This window comes from Vigna angularis, chromosome 4 (assembly GCF_016808095.1).
Source record: "Vigna angularis cultivar LongXiaoDou No.4 chromosome 4, ASM1680809v1, whole genome shotgun sequence".
NCBI lineage: Eukaryota > Viridiplantae > Streptophyta > Magnoliopsida > Fabales > Fabaceae > Vigna > Vigna angularis.
The window spans coordinates 6,930,583-6,957,042 of record NC_068973.1 but is presented as its reverse complement, the minus strand read 5'-3'; the positions used below and the strand labels follow the sequence as shown (position 1 = coordinate 6,957,042).

At 32.5% G+C, this 26,460-nt stretch overlaps 1 protein-coding gene across 1 annotated transcript; it reads left to right on the top strand.

Moving 5' to 3' along the window:
* The first annotated feature begins 1,655 nt into the window (after positions 1–1,655).
* Positions 1,656–20,677, top strand: LOC108331687 (serine protease SPPA, chloroplastic). The gene is made up of 13 exons (XM_052876968.1): positions 1,656–2,203; positions 7,683–7,866; positions 8,505–8,642; positions 14,440–14,610; positions 14,687–14,790; positions 15,332–15,399; positions 16,285–16,451; positions 17,933–18,002; positions 18,815–18,969; positions 19,125–19,230; positions 19,873–19,964; positions 20,057–20,196; positions 20,287–20,677. Exons 1-13 carry the CDS (start codon positions 1,784–1,786, stop codon positions 20,515–20,517), a joined length of 2,046 nt encoding a protein of 681 aa, XP_052732928.1. The 5' UTR covers positions 1,656–1,783; the 3' UTR covers positions 20,518–20,677.
* Positions 20,678–26,460: the final 5,783 nt, after the last annotated feature.

The window sequence follows — 26,460 nt, the reverse complement described above, 5'->3', positions numbered from 1 at the left end:
AGTTCTCAAAGCCACAACACAAGGGTTCAACAAATCCTAGAACACTTATCACCGCACACTGTAGATAAGATTTTCTGAAATACACTTATTTCATCTTTTAGAGTGAGAGTCCCAATTTGATTTATAGAGATCTCATTCAAGGATACCTCCAAAAAAATCCGTTATCTCCAAAAAAATCCGTTATCAACTAATTAATTATGCATTTAATGAATGCACAACGGTAAAAAAACTTAGAATCAAATATAAACCACATCCTATACATAAATAATATAAAAACAAGTCTTCATGAAGATCTTCCTGTAATAAGAGCACTTGAGACTTGACTTTGAGACATCATCAAAATTTCTGCTCTTCAGCTTTATGCTAACACATACTTCCACTACATCTTATCCATTCATTTATGTAAATTCCTCATCATCTCCATAAGTTTCATTTGGTCGTCGAACGCTTCTCCCACAACGACATTGTTTGTCGTGTTCTTTGTGGTTACCATGGGATTAAAAGAAATGTTCGTTCAATCCCAATGTGGGCACCAAAATATTTTGATATGTGAGGTCGATCTTTTCCTTTCTGACAGATAATTGTTTACTTTCGATCTTCAAATTTAATTATTGTTCGTCCATAGTGATTATAAGTATTTGTCAAAGGCCATTTAATATAAAAATTAATTTAGTTCCAAAAACAAAATAATAAATAAAGCTAATGAGTCATCTACTACCTTACCTTAGACCTATATAAATATATTTTGTAATGAGTTTTTCGTTAATATCAACCTAATTAGAGTCTATACATATCTAATTGGAATTAAACCATCAACCAAAATGATTTTTTGAGTAAATAGGCTTTATCTTAACCATTTGATTATTATGATACTAATGCCTTTCTCACTGTCCAGTCTAGTATAAAGAAATCCAACTATTTTGGTAATTAAAGGATTGAAAGTTGGACATATGAGATATTCTGTATAAATAAAATTAGTAATAGTGTTTTTTCTTTTCCATGACCTTTTTTCTCTCCTAGGAAATGGAGATAATTGTTAATAGTTTATTCTATACTGGTTTAGTAAATGCAATGCATTTTAGTAATACCTATAATAAATCTAACCTTTTTATCCTTTTAAAACGTAAATAGTAATTAATAACAATGACTAAATAATAGGACCTCTGATAATCATTGGAACTATTTAATTCGTGATCAAAATGAATTTAAGTAAGATATAATAGTTCTCTTTTTAAAAATTATAATTATAAATTTAAAAACAATTTTTGTTTAAACATATAAAACATTTATATATCAACTATTACATATAAAAATGAGAACTAATTTCATTTATATTAATTTTTTATATTTAAAATTATTTTTACGGAACCCAGTTCATTAACTCATAAGTTTAATAGATTCAAACCACTTGAAAATAAATTGATCCATAATTCAACAATAATACTTCATTAATTTTTTTACAATTTTTTATAAGTCTTTTATTATAATTAATTACCATTTCTATTTATATAAAATACTGTGATGTTATTCAATATTTGAATATTAATTTATTTGTTTCTCGTTATTAAAAAAAAAATTAAACTTTTTTTAACTTTCTCCATGATTAGCCATTGCCATCTAAATCAAAACCAGATTTATTTATTAGAAAGCACAATGGATGAGATAGAGAAGGGAAGAGGTTGCAGGCATAACTACGTGGAAGAATGTGCTTCCTTTGAGTTCCTTCGTTTCCCTTCTTACTCTCATTCATCATCCTCGCTCACTACACAACATTACTGCACAAATGTCGAACCTGCTTCTTCTACCCTCTCTTCCCCTCACCATTTCGCCTAACCGCTTTCAAACTTTTTCTTCCGCTTGTCCTCTTCAATTCCAATGCCGATTCTCACTTTCTATCCTCTCTCCTCCTCACCACTCTCTCTCTCCTTTCCGCTCCCACGCGCGCAGAAGAGAACCTTCCCTTCGCGTTTTCGATTCCTCTTCCGACGCCATAACCAACGAAGAATTGAAAGAAGTGGCAAAGGAAGAGGGCGTTGAAGATCCGAGTGTTGGGATTACGGACGACGAATATCCAAGTGGCGAGTTCGATTTCAAACCGGTTACCGGATGGAGAAGCTTCCTCGTTAAGCTTAAGATGCTGGTTGCGTTCCCATGGGAGCGTGTGCGCAAGGGAAGCGTTCTCACAATGAAGCTTCGTGGCCAGGTTACCGTCTCTGTTCTCAGCCTGCTTCTCGTAGGAAGAAATTAACCATAGATAAATGACCAATTTGGTACTTGTGCAGTTAATTTATTCCTGGAAAGAAGGAGAAACCTGATTTTGTACTTGAATTTGTAAACAGACTCAACTTGATCCTAATGTTATAGCTTCATGTTAAAATTTCGGGAATATAAAAACATTGAGCTGAAATATGTATATTAGAAATCAGAAGTGCTTTATTTGTATTTAGGAAAATGAATAGGAATTCATTTGTATCTTCTTATATATATATATATATATATATATATATATATATATATATAGTTTTGGTTATATATGATCAACTCTTTATTTGTATAATTATAAATATATTCCTAATTATATAGGATGAGTTCCTTATTTTTATAATTATAACACTTCCCCTCAAGTACGAGCAAATGGGTCGTGCGTGTCAAATATGTTATTCAATTGTTCATTAGAGTTGGCAAATCTAGGGGTGATATCTCCAAACTCCAGTTTTTCTCGTATGACATGACAATTCACCTTTACTCCTCTCGTAAAAGAATGGATTAGAGACAATGTGTAGAAGTATTGCTGGGTCCTCATATACGAGGTGCATTTGGGAACTTTCTTCAAAATTAAGTTCTTTAAGGAGTTGTTTTAGTCATATGAGCTCACAAATGACTAATGTCATTGCTCTGTATTTTGCTTCTACACTTGATCTTGCCAAACATTTTGTTTCTTACTATTCCATGATATTAATTACCTCCAACAAGAACATAATACCCTAAAGTGGAGTGTCTATTGCTTGGTGGTCCTGCCCAGACAACTGTCAGAATATCCTACAATTTGAATATTTCCCTTATCTTCATAATGAGTCTTTTTCCAAGGGCCTTCTTAATATACTTTAGATGTCATTTTTGCAATAGAAGAGAAAGTGATAGTAGAATCTTCACCCTAAATTTGTGTGTATCCTTTGGAAACTAATCAAGCTTTACAATTAGATCCTATTTTAAGAGTATACAATGACACCCAACAATTGATTTTCCAATTGGTAAAGAAACCGGCTCTTAAGTACCAGGACTTTGAAGGACAAACATCTCATGAATCATCCTTGTTGCCACTCTGGATGAGAAAAAACTTCACTTGGAGACCTAGAAATAGGAATAGAAGATAACGAGGAACAAACAATCATATTGTATAGGGGGAAAGCCCATGGTAATTGAGTTTTTGTACCTTTGCGAATAGCAGTAGGCCAATCTTTTTTAGATGAGACCAGATCTGGTACAAGAGATGGTGTCGAGGAAGGATTAAGCATGACCTTCACTATATCATTATCTGTCAAAGATGGATCATGTACTAAACTATCAATAGGTTGTGAACGATGTTGAAATATCTAATGTGGTGCAGGAGAAATATCTTGAGTTATGGAAGAGTCATTTGCTGGTGATGGAGGAAGATTGATATTGGTCAAAAAGTGACTACATATGTCATCATTAGATTGAACAATTGTATAATACGGAACAAACTCAAAGAAAGAGACGTCAACAAACACAAAATACTTATGCAGATAAGGAGTGAAACATTGACACCTTTTTTGAGAACAATGATATCCTACTAAGATACATTTTAATGACTGGAGAAATTTTATCTTGACTAGGTGTGAGGTTATGTACAAAACATGTGGTACGAAAAACAAATGGGAGAAGACTGTATAAAGGGGAATGAGGAAAAAGAACAAAGTGGTACTTGATCATTAAGAACAAATGATGGCATCTTATTAAGATATAACATGGTGTAAGCATCCCCCAAAAGAGGTGAGGAAGATAATTGTGAAGAAGTATAAGAGTAGTTTCAATAAGATATTTATTTTTTGCATTCAACTACTCCATTTTATTGAGGAGTACGAGGATACAAAGTTTGATAAAGGATATCGTTGGATTTTGTGGATTGCTTAAATTGGTTAGACAAGTAGTCATAAGCATTGTAACTAGAAGAGCACGCATGGATATACCGAATTCTGTTTTGATTTCTCTAAAAAAAAATTGAAATATAGAAAACAATTATGTCCAAGTACATCCTGAATAATAATAAATAAAGGTAATACAATATTTAAAACCAAAAAGGGTGTCAATACAAAAAGGAACTCAAATATCAGAGTTAACTGAAGAAAAAGGGGACAACTTGTTTATTAAGACTATCACGAAAAGATTGACAAACATGTTTTCTTAATTGACATGACTCACAATTCAACATAGATAAATGATTTAAACTTGGCACCATCTTCTACAATTTTGTTAATCCAAGATGTTCTAATTAGGCATGAATCATCATTTGAGAGACCGTTAATGAACATTTTGATGATGATGGATAGAAATAGTAAAGGCCACGTGGGTCACATCTGATGCCAATTTTTAGCTTAATAATCCTATAAGGTAACATTATTTTTAGTGAATGTGAGGATAATAGCATCATAGGATTGGGTCAATCGGATAACAAACATTAAATTAAAAGGGCAATTAGGAAAATAAAGAACAAAGTCAACAATAAGGGATGGGAGGGGTTGGGTAGTACCAATGTTTTAAGATTGTGTTTTGAATCATTAGCCGTAGTTATAAAAGGTAAATTGACAGTTTTAGTAAAGAAGGAGAAGAAAGAACAATTACTAAATATGTGATCAGTTTCATCAAAATCAATAACCTAGGGTCCAAGAGAAGGAGTTAGCAAGAGTCAAGCAGACCAATTACCAGTGTATGCAACCGAGGCAATGTTGCTAGTGGATTGGCATGTTGCACACCATTTGATAAAGTTTTCAAAAGTTGTTAGAGATGAATAAGCTGGTAATTTAGGACCAACATATGACTCAACAATGGATGCTTGGGCAATATTGTGTGGATGAGGGGTTTCCTATTCAACTTCCAACATCTATCAATTGTATGTCCAATGCAGTGGCAATGTTTCCATTTTGGACGACATTTTGAATTATCTGTCCAAGAGCGTCCAAAATTTTTACTTTGTGATACAAAGGTGATGTTTCACCTGTAGACAAAGTATGTGTCTTCGTGTTTTATTTTATGAGGAATTCAGAGGAGCGCAAATGATGCGGAAGTCAGAGTAGAATTTACTAGTGATCCCAAGGTCTGATCATAGGTAGCAATACACTTCTGTGGCAATAATTGAAGGGCGTTTTACACATTGAGGCACTAGAATAAATATTTTCCTTTTCAGTACTGAATTGATAGAGCTTAACACATTTAAAGACTAAATCAACCACTTATCCAAATATCCAGTTAACATAAATCATGAGGGCTAGCAAAACACTCTAAAACATTCTTTCTTATACAATATTTACTATTGATTATAAATCATGGAAGACTACAATATTAAGAGAGAAAGGTTTGTTAAGCAAAGTATGTAACCTACAAAATTTGATGATTTTCAATAAATTTTGGTTATTTAAAGAGGTTGTTCATATTAATAGGTTAGAGAGTTTGTTCCAAGTATTAGTAGTCTAATCTAAATCATTTTTTTATTGAAAAATAAATGTATTGCACTCTCAAAGTTGGGAATTAAATTCAGGGCAATCATTTTGAGTTGTAGTAAACTTAAGAGTGATGTTTATAGAGATGAGGAATGTTGTTTGTATAACAAGTTGTACAAAGAATTTATTTCCAAGAGTAGTGTTGAATATAGTGGAAAACTATGTATGGGATTAATCTCTCTTGTGTTCAATATACACATAGGGTACTCTATTTATAATAAAAGAAATATGGACTAATCTCAAAATACAAATAAGAGAATAATAACAAACTAACTAAAGATAAAAGATAAATATAAGATAAAGATAATATATCTAACACTCCCCCTTAAGCTAATGCATACAAATCGTATGTACAAAGCTTGTTACTAATATAATCAATAAAGACTTAGTGAAAATATCTGCTTTTGCACTCGAGTGACACCAAATTGTTAGTGATTTGTGAAGACAACATAGAAGACGAAATACCAACCTAGAAGACTTTCCCTGAGCAACAAATATGGGAGGTTGCTCCATATAAATCTCTTTTTGCAAATCGCCGTTGAGGAATGCATTGTTGACATCCAGTGGATAAAGAGGTCATTGTTGAAGAGCCACCACAACTATAAATAAACTAACAAAAACCAGCTTTGCCATGGGAGAAAAAATATATATGGATGGGTCAAATGCAATGGTGACAGAAGGGAGGTCAGAAGAGACAGGAAGAAGCCATTGATGAATAGGAGAGAAAAACCTTAAAAATCCAAGATTTTTCAATCAAGGCACTTGAAAGAGCAAAAAGAGCGACCTCAATGCTCTGAATAGTTGCCTGAGAGGAGACAGGAAGTGAGACCATACACGAAGAACCTGAAAGGGGAAAAAAAGAGCAATCTTGATGCTCTGAATCAATGCCTTAGAGGAGACGAGACATGCCACCACGCACGACGGGAAATAGAGCAGATCCACAACTTCAAAAGGCACTAAGAGCACGTAAGAACTCCGATGAAGGCGTCATTGACGATACGGTGGTCACTTGGCCAAGACGATAAAAATCGTGTGATCATTGGTCGAAACTGGAACTTTGGTAGTGGCAGCGGTAGACGATAGTGGAAGATGATGACACTGTCGACAACCGTAGGCAACACCATCGCTGGCAGCAGGTGTAGTGGTAGAGGCAACAATTTTTTTTTTCTCAAAAGAACCTGACCTAGATACCATATTGAATATAGTGAAAAATTGTGTGAGATTAATATCCCATGTGTTGAATATACACATATTCTATTTATAATAGAAGAAATATGGGCTAAGTCCAATATATAAATAAAGAATAATAACAAGCTAACTAAAGATAAAAAATAAAGATAAGATATAAATAATATATCTAACAAAAGAGATAGAGAGAAGCTTATGAGATATATTAAATTAGGGGATGCAGAAAGTCACAAAAAAATTTGTACAAACCATATAAGTTGCTATATGGATACCATATGTTCCTTGTCTCCTATATATCAAACACATCATCATCATGTATTATTTCTTTCTCTTTCTATCCGGATATCATCTATTATACGTATGTGTCATCTGGTGTTAAGTGTCCATTGATTATTTTCCTAAATATCAGGGCATAATGAAGGATGTGCAAGTATTTTTGAGTAACAGAAGCTACTTTTCATATAATTTTATAAAGGATAAAAGTTAGATTCAATTTCTACATACCTTTGGTGTTTTCCAATCAGAGTAAACTTTTTCGCCCTGGTAACCTATGTTTCCTTGATATGAACCTTTACTACATACATTATTGAGATAACACTCTACTTTGTTGGGAAAACAATATTAAATAAAGTAGAGGGATGAAAATAATATTTATTATTCCTTTTTTAATATTTCTATAAATAAAATATAAAATAAAGTAATGCTTAGTTATGCAAAAAAGAATCACAAAAACGTTGTATTGTTTCACATGTTCAGATATCTGATCAAGTGAAGAGTAGGTTCTCTCCGGGACTATCTTTGCCTCAAATTTGTGAGAACTTTTTGAAAGCAGCATACGATCCTCGTATTTCTGGGATCTATCTTCATATTGATAGTTTAAATTGCGGGTGGGGTAAAGTAGAAGAAATTCGAAGGCATATATCAGATTTCAAAAAATCAGGTAAAGGCTCTGAACTTGTACTGCATCTTTCATATGGAATAAAGAGGAATGTGGAAAAGTACAATATCCAAACAGTTTTTCAGATTGTATGTTGTTTATAGAAACTTATATTAGAGTCAAATAAACCAACCAGTAAAGATTTAGAAGATAATTCAGTAAAACTCACATACCTAGTTACGTATATAAGTATAATTGCATTGGCTTCTATAGCCACACCTATTCAAAATTCCAAGCTACAGTTGTTTCTCAGACATTTTAAACGTTCACTACCAATGCATGTGCCAAGAAGTTTTAGTGCTTTTCAAATTAGTTCTCTTGAACCCTTCCACAGAATAATCAAGTCAAGAGAATTGTTAATTAGATTTCAATCTTTGATTTGATGGCCATAAGCATCAGGCTTCTCCTGCTGAATTCAATGTATTCTCTCTTGTAGGACCAATGAATTAATGATAAATTAATGTACCTTCTCTTCTCTATGATTTTCTTAGGTTATGATGTAACTGAAGGTTGTATTTAAAGTAAATATGGTGATTGATGATATATTAGCTTAACTCTTCTTCCCCTGTTGATATGTTGGTTTATGTTAATTTTTTTCCTGCTTATGATTGACATTCTTTGAATTTTTATTATACTTGTAGGAAAATTTATTCTGGCTTATGTGCCTTTATGTCAAGAAAAAGAATATTACCTTGCATGTGCATGTGACGAGATATACTCCCCACCCAGTGCATACTTTTCTTTGTTTGGATTGACTGTTCAAGCCTCATTCCTTAGAGGTAAGATGATTTTTCTAATTTTATTTTCCTTACAAATTTCACATCCAGTGAATGCTGTTAATTTGGTTTCCTTTCTTACAGCATCTCATACACGTGTGTGTATACGTATGTGTATGTATATCAGTGTGTGTAACTCTAGAGGACTCCAAATTGGCCCTTCAAATCATGCAACAATATTGGTTCTTCATTTATCAGCGACATAATTTTTCTCCTTCCATGGTCATTAATGTCACTAGCGTCATCCTTTTGTTGTATCTTTGCCACCAAATTGGTCATTACAGGGATGTCTGATGGTATTTAACTTGTGGCTGATAAAAGGAGCACAATTCAGATATATGTTTGGAGGGCCAATTGATACTTACTAGGTTAGGAGAAACACGGTTATAGAAAGCGGGTGAAACATGGTAGAAATTTCAAACAAAAGAGTTGAAAATAAGATTGATTTATTATTCTCAATCATGAAAAATACATTCCCATATCCTCTATTTGTAATAATCTAATTCTCCTAAAAAGGAAAATAGGGAAACTAACTAGGAAAACAAAATAAAATAAAAGATTATATATATATTTCCTCTAATTAGGAAGATTCTAAAAATATTTTCTCTAATTACAACACTTCCCCTCAAGTTGGTAAATGAATATCAATCATTCCCAACTTGCCTACAAGATCTTGAAATCTACCCGGAAGAAGCCCTTTTGTATAAATATCTCCTATTTGAAGTTCTGTAGGAACATGAATTGTAATCACAAATCCTTTGTCAAGATTATCTTTGATGAAATGTCTGTCAATTTCAATGTGTTTGGTTCTGTCATGTTGTACTGGATTATGGGCTATGCTCGTAGCAGACTTATTGTCACAGTGTAGTTGCACCGGTTTCTCCACTTTGACTTTAAGATCATCCAAAATGATTTTCATCCAGAGTCCTTCACACATTCCTTGAGCAAGGGCTCAAAATTCAGCTTCTGCACTAGAACGGGATACTCTATCTTGCTTTTTGCTTCTCCATGTTACCAGACTATCTCCAAGAAATACACAATACCCAGAAGTAGACTTTCTGTCAGTAATAGAACCTGCATAGTCAGCATCAGTATATATCTTCATAGTCAATGTGTCTTCCCTTTTGAATAATAACCCCTTTCCTGGACTTGACTTCAAGTATTGGAGAATTTTGTTAACTGCTTGCATGTGTCTCTCTCTTGGATCATGCATAAATTGGCTCACTACACTCACAACATACGCAATGTCTAGTCTTGTGTGTGATAGATAAATCAATTTTCCTACCAATCTCTGATATTGGGCCTTCTTTACAGGAGCACTTTCTTCACTTCCAATTCTGTGATTTTGTTCTATAGGAACTATTGAGGTTCTACATCCCAGCTTTCCTGTTTCTTTGAGGAGATCAAGTACATATTTCCTTTGAGAGATGAAAATTTTGTTCTTAGAGTAGGCAACCTCTATTCCAAGAAAATATTTGAGTTTTCCTAGGTCTTTCATTTCAAACTAAGCTGCCAATTTATCTTTTAACGCCAATTGTTTTTGTTTCATCATCTCCTGCAATAATCATATCATCCACATAGACAAGTAATAGAGTGAGTTTACTTGTAGAAGAGTGCTTTATGAATGGAGTATGATCTCCTTGGCTTTGTCTGTATCCCAAGGAAACCATTGCTTTTGTAAATCTTCCAAACCATGCTCTAGGGGATTGCTTAAGACCATACAATGCTTTCTTCAGGAGGCATACCTTGTTTCTTTCATTTTTCACTTCAAAACCTGGGGGAATCTCCATGTACACTTCCTCATCTAGATTTTCATGAAGAAAGGCATTCTTCACATCTAGTTAGTGTAAGTCTCATCCAAAATGGGCAGCCAAAGAGAGAATAACTCGAACTGTATTCATCTTTGCCACTGGGGCAAATGTCTCCTTATACTCAATCCCATATGTTTGGGTATATCCTTTTGCCACCAATCAAGCTTTATATCTTTCTATTGTCCCATCTGCCTTATGTTTCACTGTGAATATCCATCTACACCCTACTGTCTTCTTGTCTCTTGACTTATCAACAATCTCCCAAGTTGAATTTTTTTCTAATGCATTCATCTCTTCTTTCATGGCTAGATTCCAATGTTCAATTTTCATGGCCTCCTGGATTGAGGTAGGAATTTCTGTGGCATTAATGGTAGCAATAAAACTTTTGTGCTTATCAGAGAGATTGTTAGTGCAAACATACTGAGAAATAAGATATTTAGCACATGATCTTCTTTCCTTTCTCAATGCAATGGGTAAATCCTCAGTAATACTTACCTCCTCCTCATTGATATCTTTAGGGATCCTCACCTCCGGATTAGACAATTTTTCTTGCTCGAGAGTCGAAGTGGGTTGTTTTCTTCTTTCATATTTTTTGCCAAAAAATTTGTCTTCTTTCTCACTGTGGACTATGGTAGCTTCATTGCTTAGGTCTTGGGCATTCTGCAAAGACAAACATGGTAATGACAAGAAGGAGAGTTCATCCACTTCAAGTGTTTTCACCCCCTGAAGTGGAGGACTGACATAAAAGGATTGTGTTTCATGAAAGGTGACATCCATGGTGATAAAGACCTCTGAGGATGATAACATTTGTACCCTTTTTTATTAGAAGGATACCCAATAAAGACACATTTAAGAGCTCTGGGATCTAATTTACCACGGTTAGGATGATGAGAGTGAACAAAAACAACACATCCAAAGACTCGACTGGGTAGACTCGTTATTAGGGAAGAAGAAGGAGCAAAAGACAATAGAGACTCTATAGGACTAATGTCATTTAAGATACGAGTGGGTAACCTGTTGATGAGATATGTGGCAGTTAACACAACTTCTCCCCAGTAATTTTTTGGAACAGACATTTGAAATAGAAGAGCTTTAGTTACTTCAAGAAGATGACGATTCTTTCATTCAGCAACCCCATTTTGTTGAGGGGTGTTAACACAGGTTAGTTCATGAACAAAACCATTATGAGACAAAAAATTGAGAAATTCATGATTCACATATTCAGTACCATTATCAGACCTCATTCTTTTGATATTTTTTCCAAATTGATTTTGGGCAAGATGGAAAAAATTAACAAAAATTTGAAAAACTTCGAATTTATTTTTCATAAGGTATGTCCACGTGACACAAGTACAATCGTCAATAAAGGTAACAAACCATTTGGCTCTGGAAATAGAACCTATGACAGGACCCCAAACATCAAAGTGAATTAAATCAAATGGAGAAATACTCTTTTTATTACTAATAGGATAAATTGCACGATGGTGTTTTGACAATTGACAAATATCACAATTAAAAGACTCAACAAAATCTTTGGTAAACAAATGGGGAAACAAGGACTTGATAAGACTAAATGAAGGATGCCCAAGCCTTTGATGATGTAGCAATATTTGGGAATTTGCCCACGTCTCAGATGTAGCTTGTTGACTCATAATTTGTGTGTTGCTTTGGTCATCAAATTCTAAAAAATACAACCCACTTTGCTCCTTAGCAGTTAAAATCGTCTTCCCCATGGCAAGGTCCTTAAAAACACAATAAGTTGGAAAAAATGTTACTGAACAATTTAAATCTTTTGAGTTTTTGCACAGAGATAAGACTATTACCTAATTGAAGAACATGTAAAACATCCTTCAATATAATAGATGAGTCCAAAATTATATTCCCAGAGCCGCATATAGGTATTCCCTGACCATTCGCAACTATAATAAGTTGTGCTTTATTGCTTTTACCATATGAGTCGAAAGACCCACTAAAAGGTGTCATATGATCAGTTGCACCTGAATCAAGGATCCAAATACCTTGAGACACATGACCAACAATATTGAGATAAATCTTACCTTTTATGGATAGAGTACATGATCCAGAGGGCTTACTCATTTATTCAACCATTGCTTCCAAGCGCTCGAGTTTCTCCTTATAAGCTTTCATATCAAGATCTGGTGGTGGTGGTGGTGGATTAGATTGTGAAGAACTAGATTTATTGGTGGCTTCCTGTTCTGAGGTGGTATGATTTACCCATCTTTGAGTAGACCCTTTGTTGTTTCCCATGCGCTCGAGAGCATTCTTTCTTCCATTGAGTTTGAAGCATGTTTCCTTGGAATGTCCAAATCTTTTACGGTATGAACAATAGTCCCCATGAGTACCTTTCTCAAACGTCTTTCCCCCAACATTTGTTCCCTTGTGGACTCCCTTTCCAGTTGTCATGGCAGAGCCTGTGTTGGAGATCCCTCCATTAAGCATGACAGTTCTCCGAGTTTCTTCTCCTCTTACCATAAAAAAACTTCTGACAGGGATGGTAATTTTTCTCTTCCAAAGATCTGAACCCGGATTGGGTCGTACTCATGATTCAGGCCCTGGAGAAATTTAAAAATTCTTCCCCTTTCAATGAATTCAGCAAGAGCGGCAGGATTCTGTGATATTCTAATACGGGAAGGGAGCCCTGTTTTGTATTAAATATCCTATTCTCAATGTGATAGTAAGCAGCAAGATCCTTTTTTAAGGAAAAAGTACTCTGTAAATCATCCCATATTTCTTTTGCAGAAGAATGAAACATATAATTTCTCCTTATCTCAGGAATCATGGATTGTCACATCCAAGTCATAATTAATGAATCTTCATTATCCCAAATTGAGAAATGAGTGTCGTCTGGTCCTTGACCTCCTCCATCTATGTGATCAAGTTTTGAACAACCCTTGAGAACCCTTCGAATAAATTGGATCCATTGTAAGTAATTATGACCATCCAACCGATCGGTACCTCCTATATTTGGTAGGTCATTAGGTGCCTCCAAAGGAATATTTGGTAGAACAGAACTAGGAGTCTCCGGTGACCTTTTTCGAGATGACGATGGCGTGTGGGTCACACCGAGAAGAGGAGCAAAACCTTCAAACTCATATTTGCTCAAATATAGGCCAAACGGGTCATCACTGACCCCAGGAACAGACTCGGGAGGCTCCGGCGACCCTGTCTGTGGCGACGGTGACGAGTGGGTCTCGCCGGAGGTGGGCGCGTGGGCTACACGCTTCGGCAAGAGTGGAGGTGTGTGGCGGCTCCTCTCACGGAGCGACTTCTGGTGTTGTGGTCGCCGGTGTTGGGCGCATCTTTCTGCCCTATCAACGACCCCAATCGGCGACGGCGACGGCGGCGATGGTCGGACAGCGGCGGTACGGAGCCCCAAGATCGGGAGCTCTGACACCAAGTTGAAAATAAGACTGATTTATTATTCTCAATCATGAAAAATACATTCTCATATCCTCTATTTGTAATAATCTAATTCTCTTAAAAAGGGAAATAGGGAAACTATGAAAACAAAATAAAATAAAAGATTATATATCTATTTCCTCTAATTAGGAAGATTCTAAAGATATTTTCTCTAATTACAACAAAAAGGTCTCTTATTGGCGGTTCCCTTAGAAATGCAGTTTTCCATGTATTATGTACATAGAAACCAGAAAGGGACTTAATAGATTTCCTTTTCTTTGAAGTTTGTACAGAATTTTTTGTGCGTCTTACTAAGGAAACCTGAATTAAAGTCTGATACTGATATTCCTTTCTATTACATTAAGTCATGCCATGTTAATTTCTCATATGTTATTCTAATGCTCAGTGTCTCTCTTTTTTGGCTCTCGAAAAATGTTCTATGTGCTATTCTGCACATGCTGCAGATGCATGCCAGGAAATTATTGAATATTGGTAAATCATCTTAAATTTTTAATCCTATGTGGCTATTAATAAGCCTAAAACTTGTGTGTTTCACATTTGTTTTTCAGGTATTTTAGATAACATAGGAATTGAACCGCAAGTGGAAAGGATTGGAAAATACAAAAGTGCAGGTGATCAACTAGCTCGAAGAACCATGTCTGAGGAAAATTGTGAGATGCTGACTGCATTGCTTGATAATATCTATACAAATTGGCTGGATAAAGTCTCTTCTGCCAAAGGTACATTTAAATTTGATGTTTTAGTTGATTCTTGGACCAAGATATTAACTCGTGGGCTTCTGCAAGTTTAATACAGGAAAAAGTAAAGAAGATATTGAGAAACTCATAAATGAAGGTGTTTATCGAGTAGACAAGCTGAAAGAAGAAGGACTCATATCAAATATAATCTATGATGATGAGGTAATAGTTAATCCCAAGTGTTATTATATGAACAACCAATTTGATCTTTGATTGCTACTGCCATAGGCATAATCATGATGCTAACCCTGGCTAGATATGGTAATTAGTTAAAGCGCTTCTCATAGTGGCAGACGTATGGATTGAATCTTATGACATTGTTTTTATAGAATCACCTAGGGTCACTGTTTTGACCAATCATTAGGTTATAAGAATGATTAGTTGTACCGGTAGTTTGTCATCTAATCTAAAAATCATAATTATACTGAGTAAGATGGAATCTCATCTGATGATGGTTGTTTTTTTTCCATGGAAAAATCCTAAATATAAATAGTTTTTGTCCTGCTCACTAAAAATTTGTTGGTTTTATTGTTTCTCCATTTAAAGTTTGTTGATTTTTGTCTTCACAGTTGGTTGTATTCAAATATATTGATAATTAACATTGGTTAATGAGTGCTTTGAAGGATGTGGATACATCTCAAGCAAAGAGCGTTAAAAGGATATGAAACATTAGATATGATATGAAACATTACATATTTGGCAGATTATTACCATGTTGAAGGAGAGACTTGGAGTGAAACTTGATAAAGATTTGCCAATGGTGGACTACAGGTAACAATTTCTATATGATTTTGAGAATGTACCATAGTTTATGCTATTTATTTGAACTGACTAAAATTTAGCTTTATAAATGTAACTAATAAATTCTCATTCAATAGTCTCAGAATCCACCTTCTGCCTCTTACAGAGTTTCATTCCCAATCTTCTAGTTACTTTCAACATTAGAACTTTAGACTATTGTTCAAGTTCTAGGGCTTTTATACTTTCCATGATCATGTAAATTCAAATCAAATCTCCTGTGAAAAGAATCATTCATATCAATTACTGTCTCTTTCTTTCTTCACCCTGATTTGAGCCTGTTTGTAATAGATTTTTCATAAATGTATCACTTCTAAAAAAATAATTATTTTCTTATGTTTATCATGCATTTAATTTAAATTTTTGAAATAATTAGAAACTATTTTGAATAGTTTCTCATAAAATAAGTTGCTTATTTTAAAAAATAGTGTCTTATTATTGTAAATAAACATAAATTAGCATATACTTTTTTAAAAAATGTCAATAGTGTCTTATTATATTACATCAGAATCGGGATTTTTTTCCTAAAAATTTTGTAACAAACTGACCCTTGATCTTTCTAAAACTTGTCTTTGGTGCTAGATTTTTCTGTAGCCTATACATTTTGGGAACAACTTAGTTTGGAGGATATTCATTTTATTATTTTCTTGAGAAAGCTTTTAAAAGCATAACATTTAATAAGTGAATACTTTCCTTTAATTAATCTTTCCTACGTGAGTGTAAATTACAGCTTTCATGTGGCTTACAATTGCATTATTTTTCTACTTTTTCTAACAGATGTTCCATATGATTAGCAAAATATACCAAGTAATTCATATTGATTGTATAAAGATGTTTTCTTGCATCAATTTAATACAGGAAATACTCTCGAGTTAGGAAATGGACTGTTGGAATATCAGGAGGTGGAGAACTTATAGCCATTATCCGAGCATCAGGGAGCATTAGTCGTGTAGAGAGTCAATTAAGTGTCTCTAGCTCAGGCATCACTGCAGAGAAGTTTATTGAAAAGATTCGAACTGTCAGAGGTAAACCTGACCTTATAAGTTACTAGTTCACCTTTTGAACTTCAATGCAGGATGCTGATTAACATTGACACTTATTCAATGGAATATTATCTGCCTTTTTATATTGATTATGAATGCTGCTGTTGATGCTTCATAGATATTTTTGTTTCAGTAAAGTAATATTATTCTCTGATGTCCCTACGATAAATGAGAAGAAAACGAATAAATTGCACTTCTTTTACTTATGCTTCCAAAAAAGAAGTACGGTTTTCTTCCCAATACTGCTGTATAAGAAATGTTTTAAATGCTGGATAGCAGTGCCTAGTGACCAGCTCCAAAAATTTCATAGCGAGAAAGCATAGAGTGGGATAATCTATTTGAAATTTTGTATAGTTTATATAATATAAATGTAAATTTTCAAAAGTGATAAAAGTTACTCAATTTATACATTCATAAATATCAATAAAAAATCATAGGTGTGTTAAATAAAACATATAAGTAAATCCAAAACGTCAAATCCAAGTTTCATAGATTAGAATTATCAGTCATCATCTCCTAAATTTATCTATAGATTGATTCCTATATTGGGAATTGAAATCCAAAAAATAGTTCCCAGGCAAGTCGTAATGTCTATGTTTATGGTATTTTTTGGAATCGACACATAGCATCACTATTCAGCCCGCTATTTAGTTTGCTATGACTGCTACACTAAACTGTTCCATTACAGTAGCCCCTGTATTGGGCAGGGGCCTCTCCGCACTGGTATACTAGTATTGCGTGTTCTTTAAAACCCTCTGTATTAGTTCACAATGTAAAAAATCAAATAGATATTGAACCCAGGTAGCAAGAACCGAAATGGAGGGTGGAAATGGAGGGAGGAGAGGGGGAAGAGGAGGAATAGAGGGGAGATGTACATTCTTTCTCTTTGATTGTGTGGAAGTGAAGGAGAGAAAAAAAAGGAGTGGGTCCCACATGTTTTTATTTCCTCACTCAATATGCTAGATTTCGAATGTACTGCATTATCCACTCGAAACAATTTATTATCTTTTCTCATAATCAATTGTCAACTCATAATGCGAAACAATTGGTTGTGCTAAAAAAATTGTTTTCATTAAATAAAATCAATTTTGTTCCCATGTTTTCTGTTTCCCCAAAACCAAACACTCCTAAAACCCATCTTATTTCTTACATAATTCTCGTATGAAATGGAGCATGAATTTCCGCAGACAAAACAAGAGATCCTTCAGCCAGTAAGTAACCGGTAGCCGAACCCTTTGTTTGTGTTCTGGATGTAAAGTATAGGGCCTAGTTCTGTTTGGTTTAGTAAATTGCATATGCAACAACAACAACACAACTTTATCTATTCACATTTAGGACTGTAAACATAATCATTATCATGGTTTTTGTCATAGTTAATCCCCATCAACAATACTGTTTAACAAATATGCAACCTTTAACATTGTATTATTTTAATTCACTCACTAGTGTTATTTTCCCTTCAGAGTCAAAAAAATTTAAGGCTGCTATCATTAGAATTGACAGCCCTGGAGGTGATGCTCTTGCTTCTGATCTGTAAGTTCTGGTAAAATTTCCCTCTTTCAATCATGTCAAAACTGCTAGTTTAAGTATTTGAGAAGAAATTGTTGGCTTTCTTTTCATTGGTTTGAATTATTGGTTGGATGGATTTAGATCTGTTCTGTACCATGGAATCATTCATTTAGAGTACCTGTATAATGTTGATTTGTTCTTGATTGCAGCTTTTTATTTTGAGATGATAATAGTAGCATATATATGTTGGATCATTATAAACATCAGTCCCAATTTTTCTTTCTTAACTTGAATTTATAAAGGTGACTACATTTATAAGCAAAATTGATACACATGCAAAGTTATGGCCTTTTATAAGAAAAATTAAATGATATAACACATTAATAAAAAAGCTTAATGACTAAGAACACCTGGCAATTGCAAGATTTTTAATGCCAAGGAGAAGTTTAGCACCAACAGCAACTCTCTCATTTGTATCCGTACAAATAGGCAGTGGAGGCATCTCAAGCTGTGTAACAGTATACTAGCAGAGCAGTAGCTTAAATGATCCACTAGAATTGGTTTTCGGAAACCCTATATGAAAATTTCCAATTTCAGCTATCCTAGGTATAGAATTTTAAAATCCTGATTAAATAATTTTCATATTCAAAAACACTAATTATAGATTTGAGGAGTTAGTCATATCCTTTATTTAGTGCTCTACATCTATTTGCAATACATCTTCAATTGCTGTCATTGATGATGTTGTTATGCCTAGTATATTTTTATTTGTATGTTTAGGTGATCATATTCTGGTGCCAAGAATCATGATCGTTATCTGGTGTTATCATCTGCAGGATGTGGAGAGAAATCCGGCTTTTGGCTGCTAAAAAACCAGTCATTGCTTCAATGTCTGATGTGGCAGCAAGCGGAGGGTACTATATGGCAATGGGAGCTGATGCTATTGTTGCAGAAAGCCTTACCTTAACCGGTTCAATTGGAGTGGTCACAGGTAAACAAAGTATTTTACTGTTTCGGTGGGTGAAAGAATAGCAGGAAGATATAGTTACTTAACTGAAGCTAAAAATACGAAGTTATTAACAAATTTATTTTACAGAATATGTTATTTAACTGAGGATATAATATACGTATAACATCTTTTTGTAGGAAAATTTAACCTGGGGAAACTGTATGAGAAGATTGGCTTTAACAAAGAAATTATATCAAGGGGAAGATATGCTGAGCTCCTTGCTGCTGAACAACGTCCTTTCAGGTAATATTATTTCTTCATTTCCTCGAGTAAAGATTGTAGTGGATAAGCAAAGAATATTAGACAGTGTAATATGTGAGAAATATGTGGAAAAGGAAGTTGTTTTGGTTGAAGAGAAACAAAAACAGCACTGAAAATTATTTATAATTTTTTAATTAATTATTAATAGTTGTTTTTATATAAAAAAACCGGAAAAGAATAAAAATTAAACCCGTGGTTGTCCATAATTGATTATGGAGGCAACCAACACATTTTATGCATTTTTGAGGAACATAATTAATATGTTGCAGCGAATGTTAGTTTGGCTTTCTTCACTGTTCGCCTGGAAGCAAAGAACGCGTGTCCCACCATTATTTTTTTAATCTACTTCAGGCTTCTTTTCTTCCAATAACTCACCATCTTTCATTTCCTTTGACCCTCTTCCTCTCTCCCTCTCTTTCCAAACTGTGAAACCAACTGTACGACTCAACCTTAGGACGCCAGGTTTCTACCTCCATTTATGATTTAAATTTTCCTCTAGTAGTTAAATATTTTTATCGATGAACTTTGCAGGGTTCTTATTTTTCTATTGTTTATGAGTAAAGTACATGTTTGACTTATGAGACAGACAAAGTGAAAACTTTCGATTTTCTTGTTTTGGTACAGACCAGATGAAGCAGCGTTATTTGCCGAATCTGCTAGGCATGCTTATAAACAATTTCGGGACAAGGCTGCATTGTCCAGATCAATGACCGTAGGTTTTATCTAACAAGCTAATTCCCATGCTTTTGTTCATCCTTCTTGTTGATCTTTGTCACAGGCTCACAGCTAGTATACTGTCACTAGGTAGAAAAGATGGAGGAGGTTGCACAGGGAAGGGTTTGGACTGGTAACGACGCAGCATCGCGTGGTTTAGTTGATGCTATTGGCGGGCTTTCCCGTGCTATTGCCATAGCAAAAGTTAAGGCCGATATACCTCAAGACAGTCAGGTTGGTTTGCAATCTTTATTTTTGTTGTATAAATGTTGTACTTGAGAAATACGGATGCGAAACATGGTGAATATGCTTGAGATATCTTAGGTTACACTTGTGGAGATCTCCAGACCCAGTCCTTCTCTACCCGAGATCTTGTTAGGTGTTGGGAGTTCCCTCGTTGGAGCTGACAGAATGGTGAAGGAACTGCTACAAGGCATGACATTTTCTGATGGAGTTCAAGCCCGGATGGATGGAATCATGTTTCAGACATTGGAAGAATATCCTTTTGGAAATCCCATTTTGTCAATAATAAAATCTTACCTCAGTTCCCTGTAGTTGTCTATAGTTCATTCAATCATATGTTCCTTTCCTTTGCTGTTTAAATGGGTAACATTTTATAAAGGGCTCCTTTAATGTCTCCCTCACAACCCTTGTACATACACCATGTAAAGTTGAAAAGTTTAAAGGTTAGTTTTACACATAAACTAAGATGGAAGATCTTGTGTACTGGCTGCTGGCTCTATGCATTTTCTTTTTCAGTCATGCATATACGACCCTATCCTGGTAGCATAAGGTTAGTCGCGTTTTTATTGTAGTAATAGAAGTTCATGTGGATGCATGAACAACCCATTCCTCACATGCTTGATGCTGTTTTTATTTTTTGCTAACTAGACTTTTATTGAATGAGATTTTGAGCAGTGCGCTCGGACATACTCAGACAAATTTTTTTATGGATGGATTTTGTGCAGAAAAAGTCACTGGGTTGGAGGGGTTACCGATATCTTGCCTTGAATAGATCCATGCATCTAATGTCATGAAAATAAAATAAAAATAAAGAGGAAACATTTACATGATGTAAGTATGATTTAAAAAAAATTACTAAGAGCTCAAAAGTTCTAAACCTACTACTTTCAAACGCTAGACATGTATAAGACATATTTGGTCTTCGTTATGATCTGAAAAGCTAAAGGCATGTTAAAAACATGTTACGATTGAATAACATCCTTATGGTAACTTTGGACACCCTAGTGTTAAATGTATCCTTTACAAAAGGCAGTCACCTAGAATTAAAAAGAAAGGGCCCAAGAAAAGCATCATACAAAGACTGAATAGACAAAACGACAAAGTTAGAAAGGATCACACGCAAAGGAAACATTATATAGAAGAACGGTTTAAGTTTGATTTAATATAATTATTCAATTTCATTAAAGAAAATTTAAATATGATAGACTATATAGATGCCATCTAACTATACGATGTGATCGCATGTTTAATACTAATAGTTTTGTTGAGTCTATGCAGCTAAAACTATCAAATGATATCATCAGATGCACTTTGTGTCACACCAAAAAGTACGAGACATACACAAAAAGTATCAGACACGAAGGAAACTTTTTATGTGCATTTTTTGGAGAAAAGATTATCATCAAACCCACAGTGAGAGAAATTTATAAAGTTTAATGGCCAGAGTGAGAGAGCTCAAAGAGGAGAAAGGGTTTTAAAGTTTAAAGGGACAAGGATAGAAGAAGTCCATGAAGAAGAAATATTAACCTAAAGGGGAGCTTAGCTGGAGATCTCTTGGGCTTCACAAACAATGTTTCTTTGAGGGAGAGATAAAAAGAAGAAAAATATGAAGAATTTAATTTCCTTTATTTCTTCTACTCTATGTTTCATTTTATTATTTCTTGAAAATTTGATGTGATGATATTGCTTTTTGAAAAATATGTTTAAATTTTACTTTAAGCATCACAAAAAAAAGGAGATTGTTAGATTAAAGTTCAAACATATCCTTTAATTTAGTTTTCTATTATTTGCTTAAATAATAAAGTATAAAATATTATTTTATAGAAATTAGGTCTCGTTCGACACAAGTGTTTCGTACAACCGGATAATTTATTTTATTAAAGCTCAACATATAATCTTTGTCTTATCTAATTTAGTTTTTTAATTATTTTTAGAGATAAAAAATGTTACTTTATTTTTCGTTATTCATTTTATTGTAAAAGTTTGATGTAATATTAGATAATATGCATGTAATGGATATGTTTAAATCACATATAAGCCTAACAGCTTACAGGTAGAATTTTTTTTCTTCCTTTTAACAACAACAAATGAAATTTTGACCCATAGATTTGTTTTTGTTATATCTAAAGTTGTTAGTTTTTCTATTATATTAAGTGTTTTCTGAAAAAGATATTTTATGTCATTGACATTTATAAAATTATTTTTCATACTAAAATAACTATTGAGTTATGGAGAGCACTTGAATAAAAATATGCATTTACGAAAAAAAAATATTTATCTACATATTTATGTGAAAAAATAAATATCTATTTTTTATCAGATTCTTGAATTTAAAAGTACTGTTTATGACATGAAATTAAAAGTTGTTAAACTTGACATCATGCTTATGACTTAGTATGATTTAAAAGTTATCTTTTCATGGTCTAATTATGAATCGAAGTTTAACTAAGTCTAAAAATTTCTCTTTTGATTTTTTTTCTTATGCGTATTCTAATATGAAAACATTGTTTTTTTTTTCAAAAAGTTGTTCAAAATTCTTAGTTTAATTCCAAACCTAGAGTTAATATTACTATTATGGTTGTTGTCTTTGATTCATCGTCTAAAAGGTATCATGTCACTAGCATCAGTTAAATTATGTTTTGAATTGATTTATAAACTTTAGGGCTAATGTTCATTGTGTTATTAAAAAAATAATATCTTATATATATATATATATATATATATATATATATATATATATATATATATATATATTATAAAACAAGCACACCTATTTTGACTATAGGAAACAGGAGTATGACACATGTTCTAGGAGAGGGTCACATGAAATTAGAGTTATCTTCTAGAAATTATCTTATTTTAAACGAAGTTTTTCATGTTTTTAGAAAAAAATTTATGAATACTTCCTTATTGCCCAACAAGATTATAAAGTTGTTTATGAGTGGAATATGGTTGTTATGTCTAAAAATTATGTTTATTGGTAAAGGATATTTCTCATGGTATTATTTGTGAAGTAACATCTTTATATAGTCCTAAATTAATGATGCAGATTCTACTTGTCATATTCTTAATAAAATGTCTTATAAAGATGATGATAAAACTCGAGTGAGTTATGAAAAATGATAATTATATCTAAAATATTCTAAAGTGGGGTGTCTTACAAAGTTTAATAAAAAAAATAGAAATAAATTAAACATTTGTTATGTTTTTATTGGTCGCTCTTTGCATTTAACTACTTTTGTATTTTTTATTATTTATTCTAAAGTGAGTGAAATTTCTTATGTTATTATAAAATCTAGAGATGTTGGTATTAGGGAGTGATTTTTAAGCCTAACTCAACCTCACAAAATCAGTTTGTAAGGTAAGGTTTGCACCTCATTTATATATTATAATTTATAATTTGGTCTTATTTCTAGTCGATGTTGAACTTTCAACACACCCCCTTCACGTTGAGGTATAGACATCTCATACATGATAGTAGAAATTGAGTGGTCTGATAACGGCCCGATAGCGGGTAGAATAGAAATGTCCAAGAAACAAGAAATGTTGTTAGGATAGGCTCCAACCAGGTCTCTCCTTTAAAGGATAAATTGACTAAATTTGTTTGTGATAGCTCTAGTAGTTTTTTTCCTTTTAGTGATAATATTATTTGTGACACTTCTAGTTATGAAATTCACCATGTGAAATTTTTCAAGATTATTGAAGAATATATTGATGCAAATTAGATTTTTTTTTTCTAATGACACAATATCTACTATTGGTTATGTTTTTACTTAGGGTGGATGTGCAACATCATGGAAATATGCTAAACAAATTTTTATTTCACAATCTACCATGAAAGCATAAACTATTTAACAATCTAACATGGAAGTATAAATTATTGCTTTAGATATTGTTACTGTTGTGCCATAATTTCTTAAAAAGAATTATATGATTTACTATTATTAAATAATTTTATACCTTATATTTCAATGCATTCTGACAATCAAGTTGTTATATATGATTTCTCTTGACTTTGTCAGGTCAAAAAGAAATATTCTGGATTCGCTTACCAAATGGTTGATACATCAATAACTACTAGAGTTATAGAAAGAAATGATACTAAAACTCATAAATTAGTTGCAACAATGGGTATCCATCTCTACATGGCGATTCCATAAATAGAGTTCAATTGTTAGTAACAAAGTTGTTAACTAGAGTACACCAACTTATTTGGATAAATTATGTCTCACTATTAGGGAAGATGTAATATAAATTGTAACAATAATTAGGTTAAAGTATATGCATTATTATTCTTACTTTTTAAAATACCTCTTAATAAACACAATAGTAGTTATTGCACGGGTGTGAGTCAAAAAAACACTCTTTAAGAGTTTACATAGTAAGTGAGGGTTAGGCCGTCATTAGGAGAGACATAATCAAATCTCTAAGTGATATTCATAAAATAGATGCATGCATAAAGTTGTAACATATAATTAATTAGAACCTAAATGAACACAATCACTTATTAAAACCTAAAATAAATACCAATATTATAATATGTGTTATTTATTAAAACCTGGTTATAAGGGATGTAACGCATTTCTTAATAGAAGTTTATAAGCATGTAAGGTCCAAACCAAAAGGTTTCTTACTATGAAACACAATATTTTATTTTAAAGATCATATATTTTGTGTTATTTTATTTTTAAATTAGGATGGTTAGATATATTTAATATAATTTAAAAAATAAATAAATAAATAAATTATCCTAGTATTATTTGTATTTTTATATATATAGACTATTAATTTTATGGATAAATATTATTTATAGAAAAACAATGTTAACTTTATTACATCTTTTTTAGTTTAATAAGATTGATTACTTTTTTATTATTTTATTTTAATATTATTGATTATTATTTATTCTCTTCTATTTATAAATACAATCAAATAAAAGACGCCAAACATGACAACTTTAGATTGTTTTTGGTCTTTTATTCTATATTCTTTTTAAAATATTGATGTTGATAATAATATTTAACTCAAAATTTTTCTTATCTTTTTTATTTATAATTTTATTTAATATTGTTATTCTTTGTTACAATAATTGTTTAATCGGATTAATTTTCTTTTATTCATATCTTTATGTAAATTCATTATTATTATTATATTTTTTATTTTCTAACACTATTTATGAGTGGTTATGTCCAAAATATATTTGATTTGTGGTCAGAGTTGATTAAATCTAGAGAATATTTAAGTTTAGTCATAAATGATTGTATACAAAGAATACATGTTTGGGTAAGAATAATAAAATTCAAATTATGTCTAAAGTATATTTGTTATATAGTCAAAATGATTGTGTAAAAAAAAATACTTATTATTTAACTAAAAATGAGTCGAATCAAACAATACTTCTATCTTGTTTCTTTAACCTGCATTAGTAAAACTTTATTTGGTTAAGAATGTAATCTAGATTATTAGATGAAACAATATAAAAATATATTGTCTAAATTGCTCTATACTCTTGTACATTACATCTATAAGTTTGAAGTTATATTTGAAAATTCTATATAAGACTAAAGTCTTATAAAAACTTGTTAATAATGTCTTTGTAGATTTCCTTCATTTATGTCTATTAATCAAAAACTTGCAAAACTTTTCGAAAATCTTAAATAAATTGTTCAACTCTCCATAAATTCAATAATACAGGCAAATCTTTTTATAAGTTATCTTATATTAAAGAACGTAATAAAAATTAAAAAGTATACTGAACAAAGTGAGTTATATGTTCTATATTAAAATTTTACTGAAGTACTTTATGTTTAAATGATAAATAATTTGAAACAATACAATTAATTGATAAATTTATTATTTTTAATTAATTGTAACTATGCCATATTTAATAGATACGGATGGGCACCATAGAAGTATTAACTATAGGTTTAAATATTTACTTTCGTCTTCATGTTGTTTAGTACTCAGTTTTAAAAAATCTATTGAGTCTCAAAGTTGTAAAAATTGTATAAATAAAGTCTTCTCCGTTAAATTGGCTTAAACGAAATTAGGGTGTTGCTCCCTCCACCACCACTCCTTGCTCCCACTACCTCCCCATTCCTCTTTTATCCCTTCCTTCACCTTTTCATTCCTCTTTTAGCCCCCCTTACCTCTCTATTTTTGTTTTATTCTTGAGTAAAATTTTTTACTTTTAGATTAATATTTTTTATCTTCTATTCACTCCAATCTCCTATGCTTGACACACAATTTTTTCTT

What these genes read in the sequence shown, in the direction of transcription:
- LOC108331687 (XM_052876968.1), top strand. Translation starts at nt 1,784, where the DNA reads ATGTCGAACCTGCTTCTTCTACCCTCTCTTCCCCTCACCATTTCGCCT. An exon ending in GCTGAACAACGTCCTTTCAG is followed by an intron (nt 19,231 to 19,872) that starts GTAATATTATTT and finishes GTTTTGGTACAG; the next exon opens with ACCAGATGAAGCAGCGTTAT. An exon ending in GTCCAGATCAATGACCGTAG is followed by an intron (nt 19,965 to 20,056) that starts GTTTTATCTAAC and finishes GTCACTAGGTAG; the next exon opens with AAAAGATGGAGGAGGTTGCA.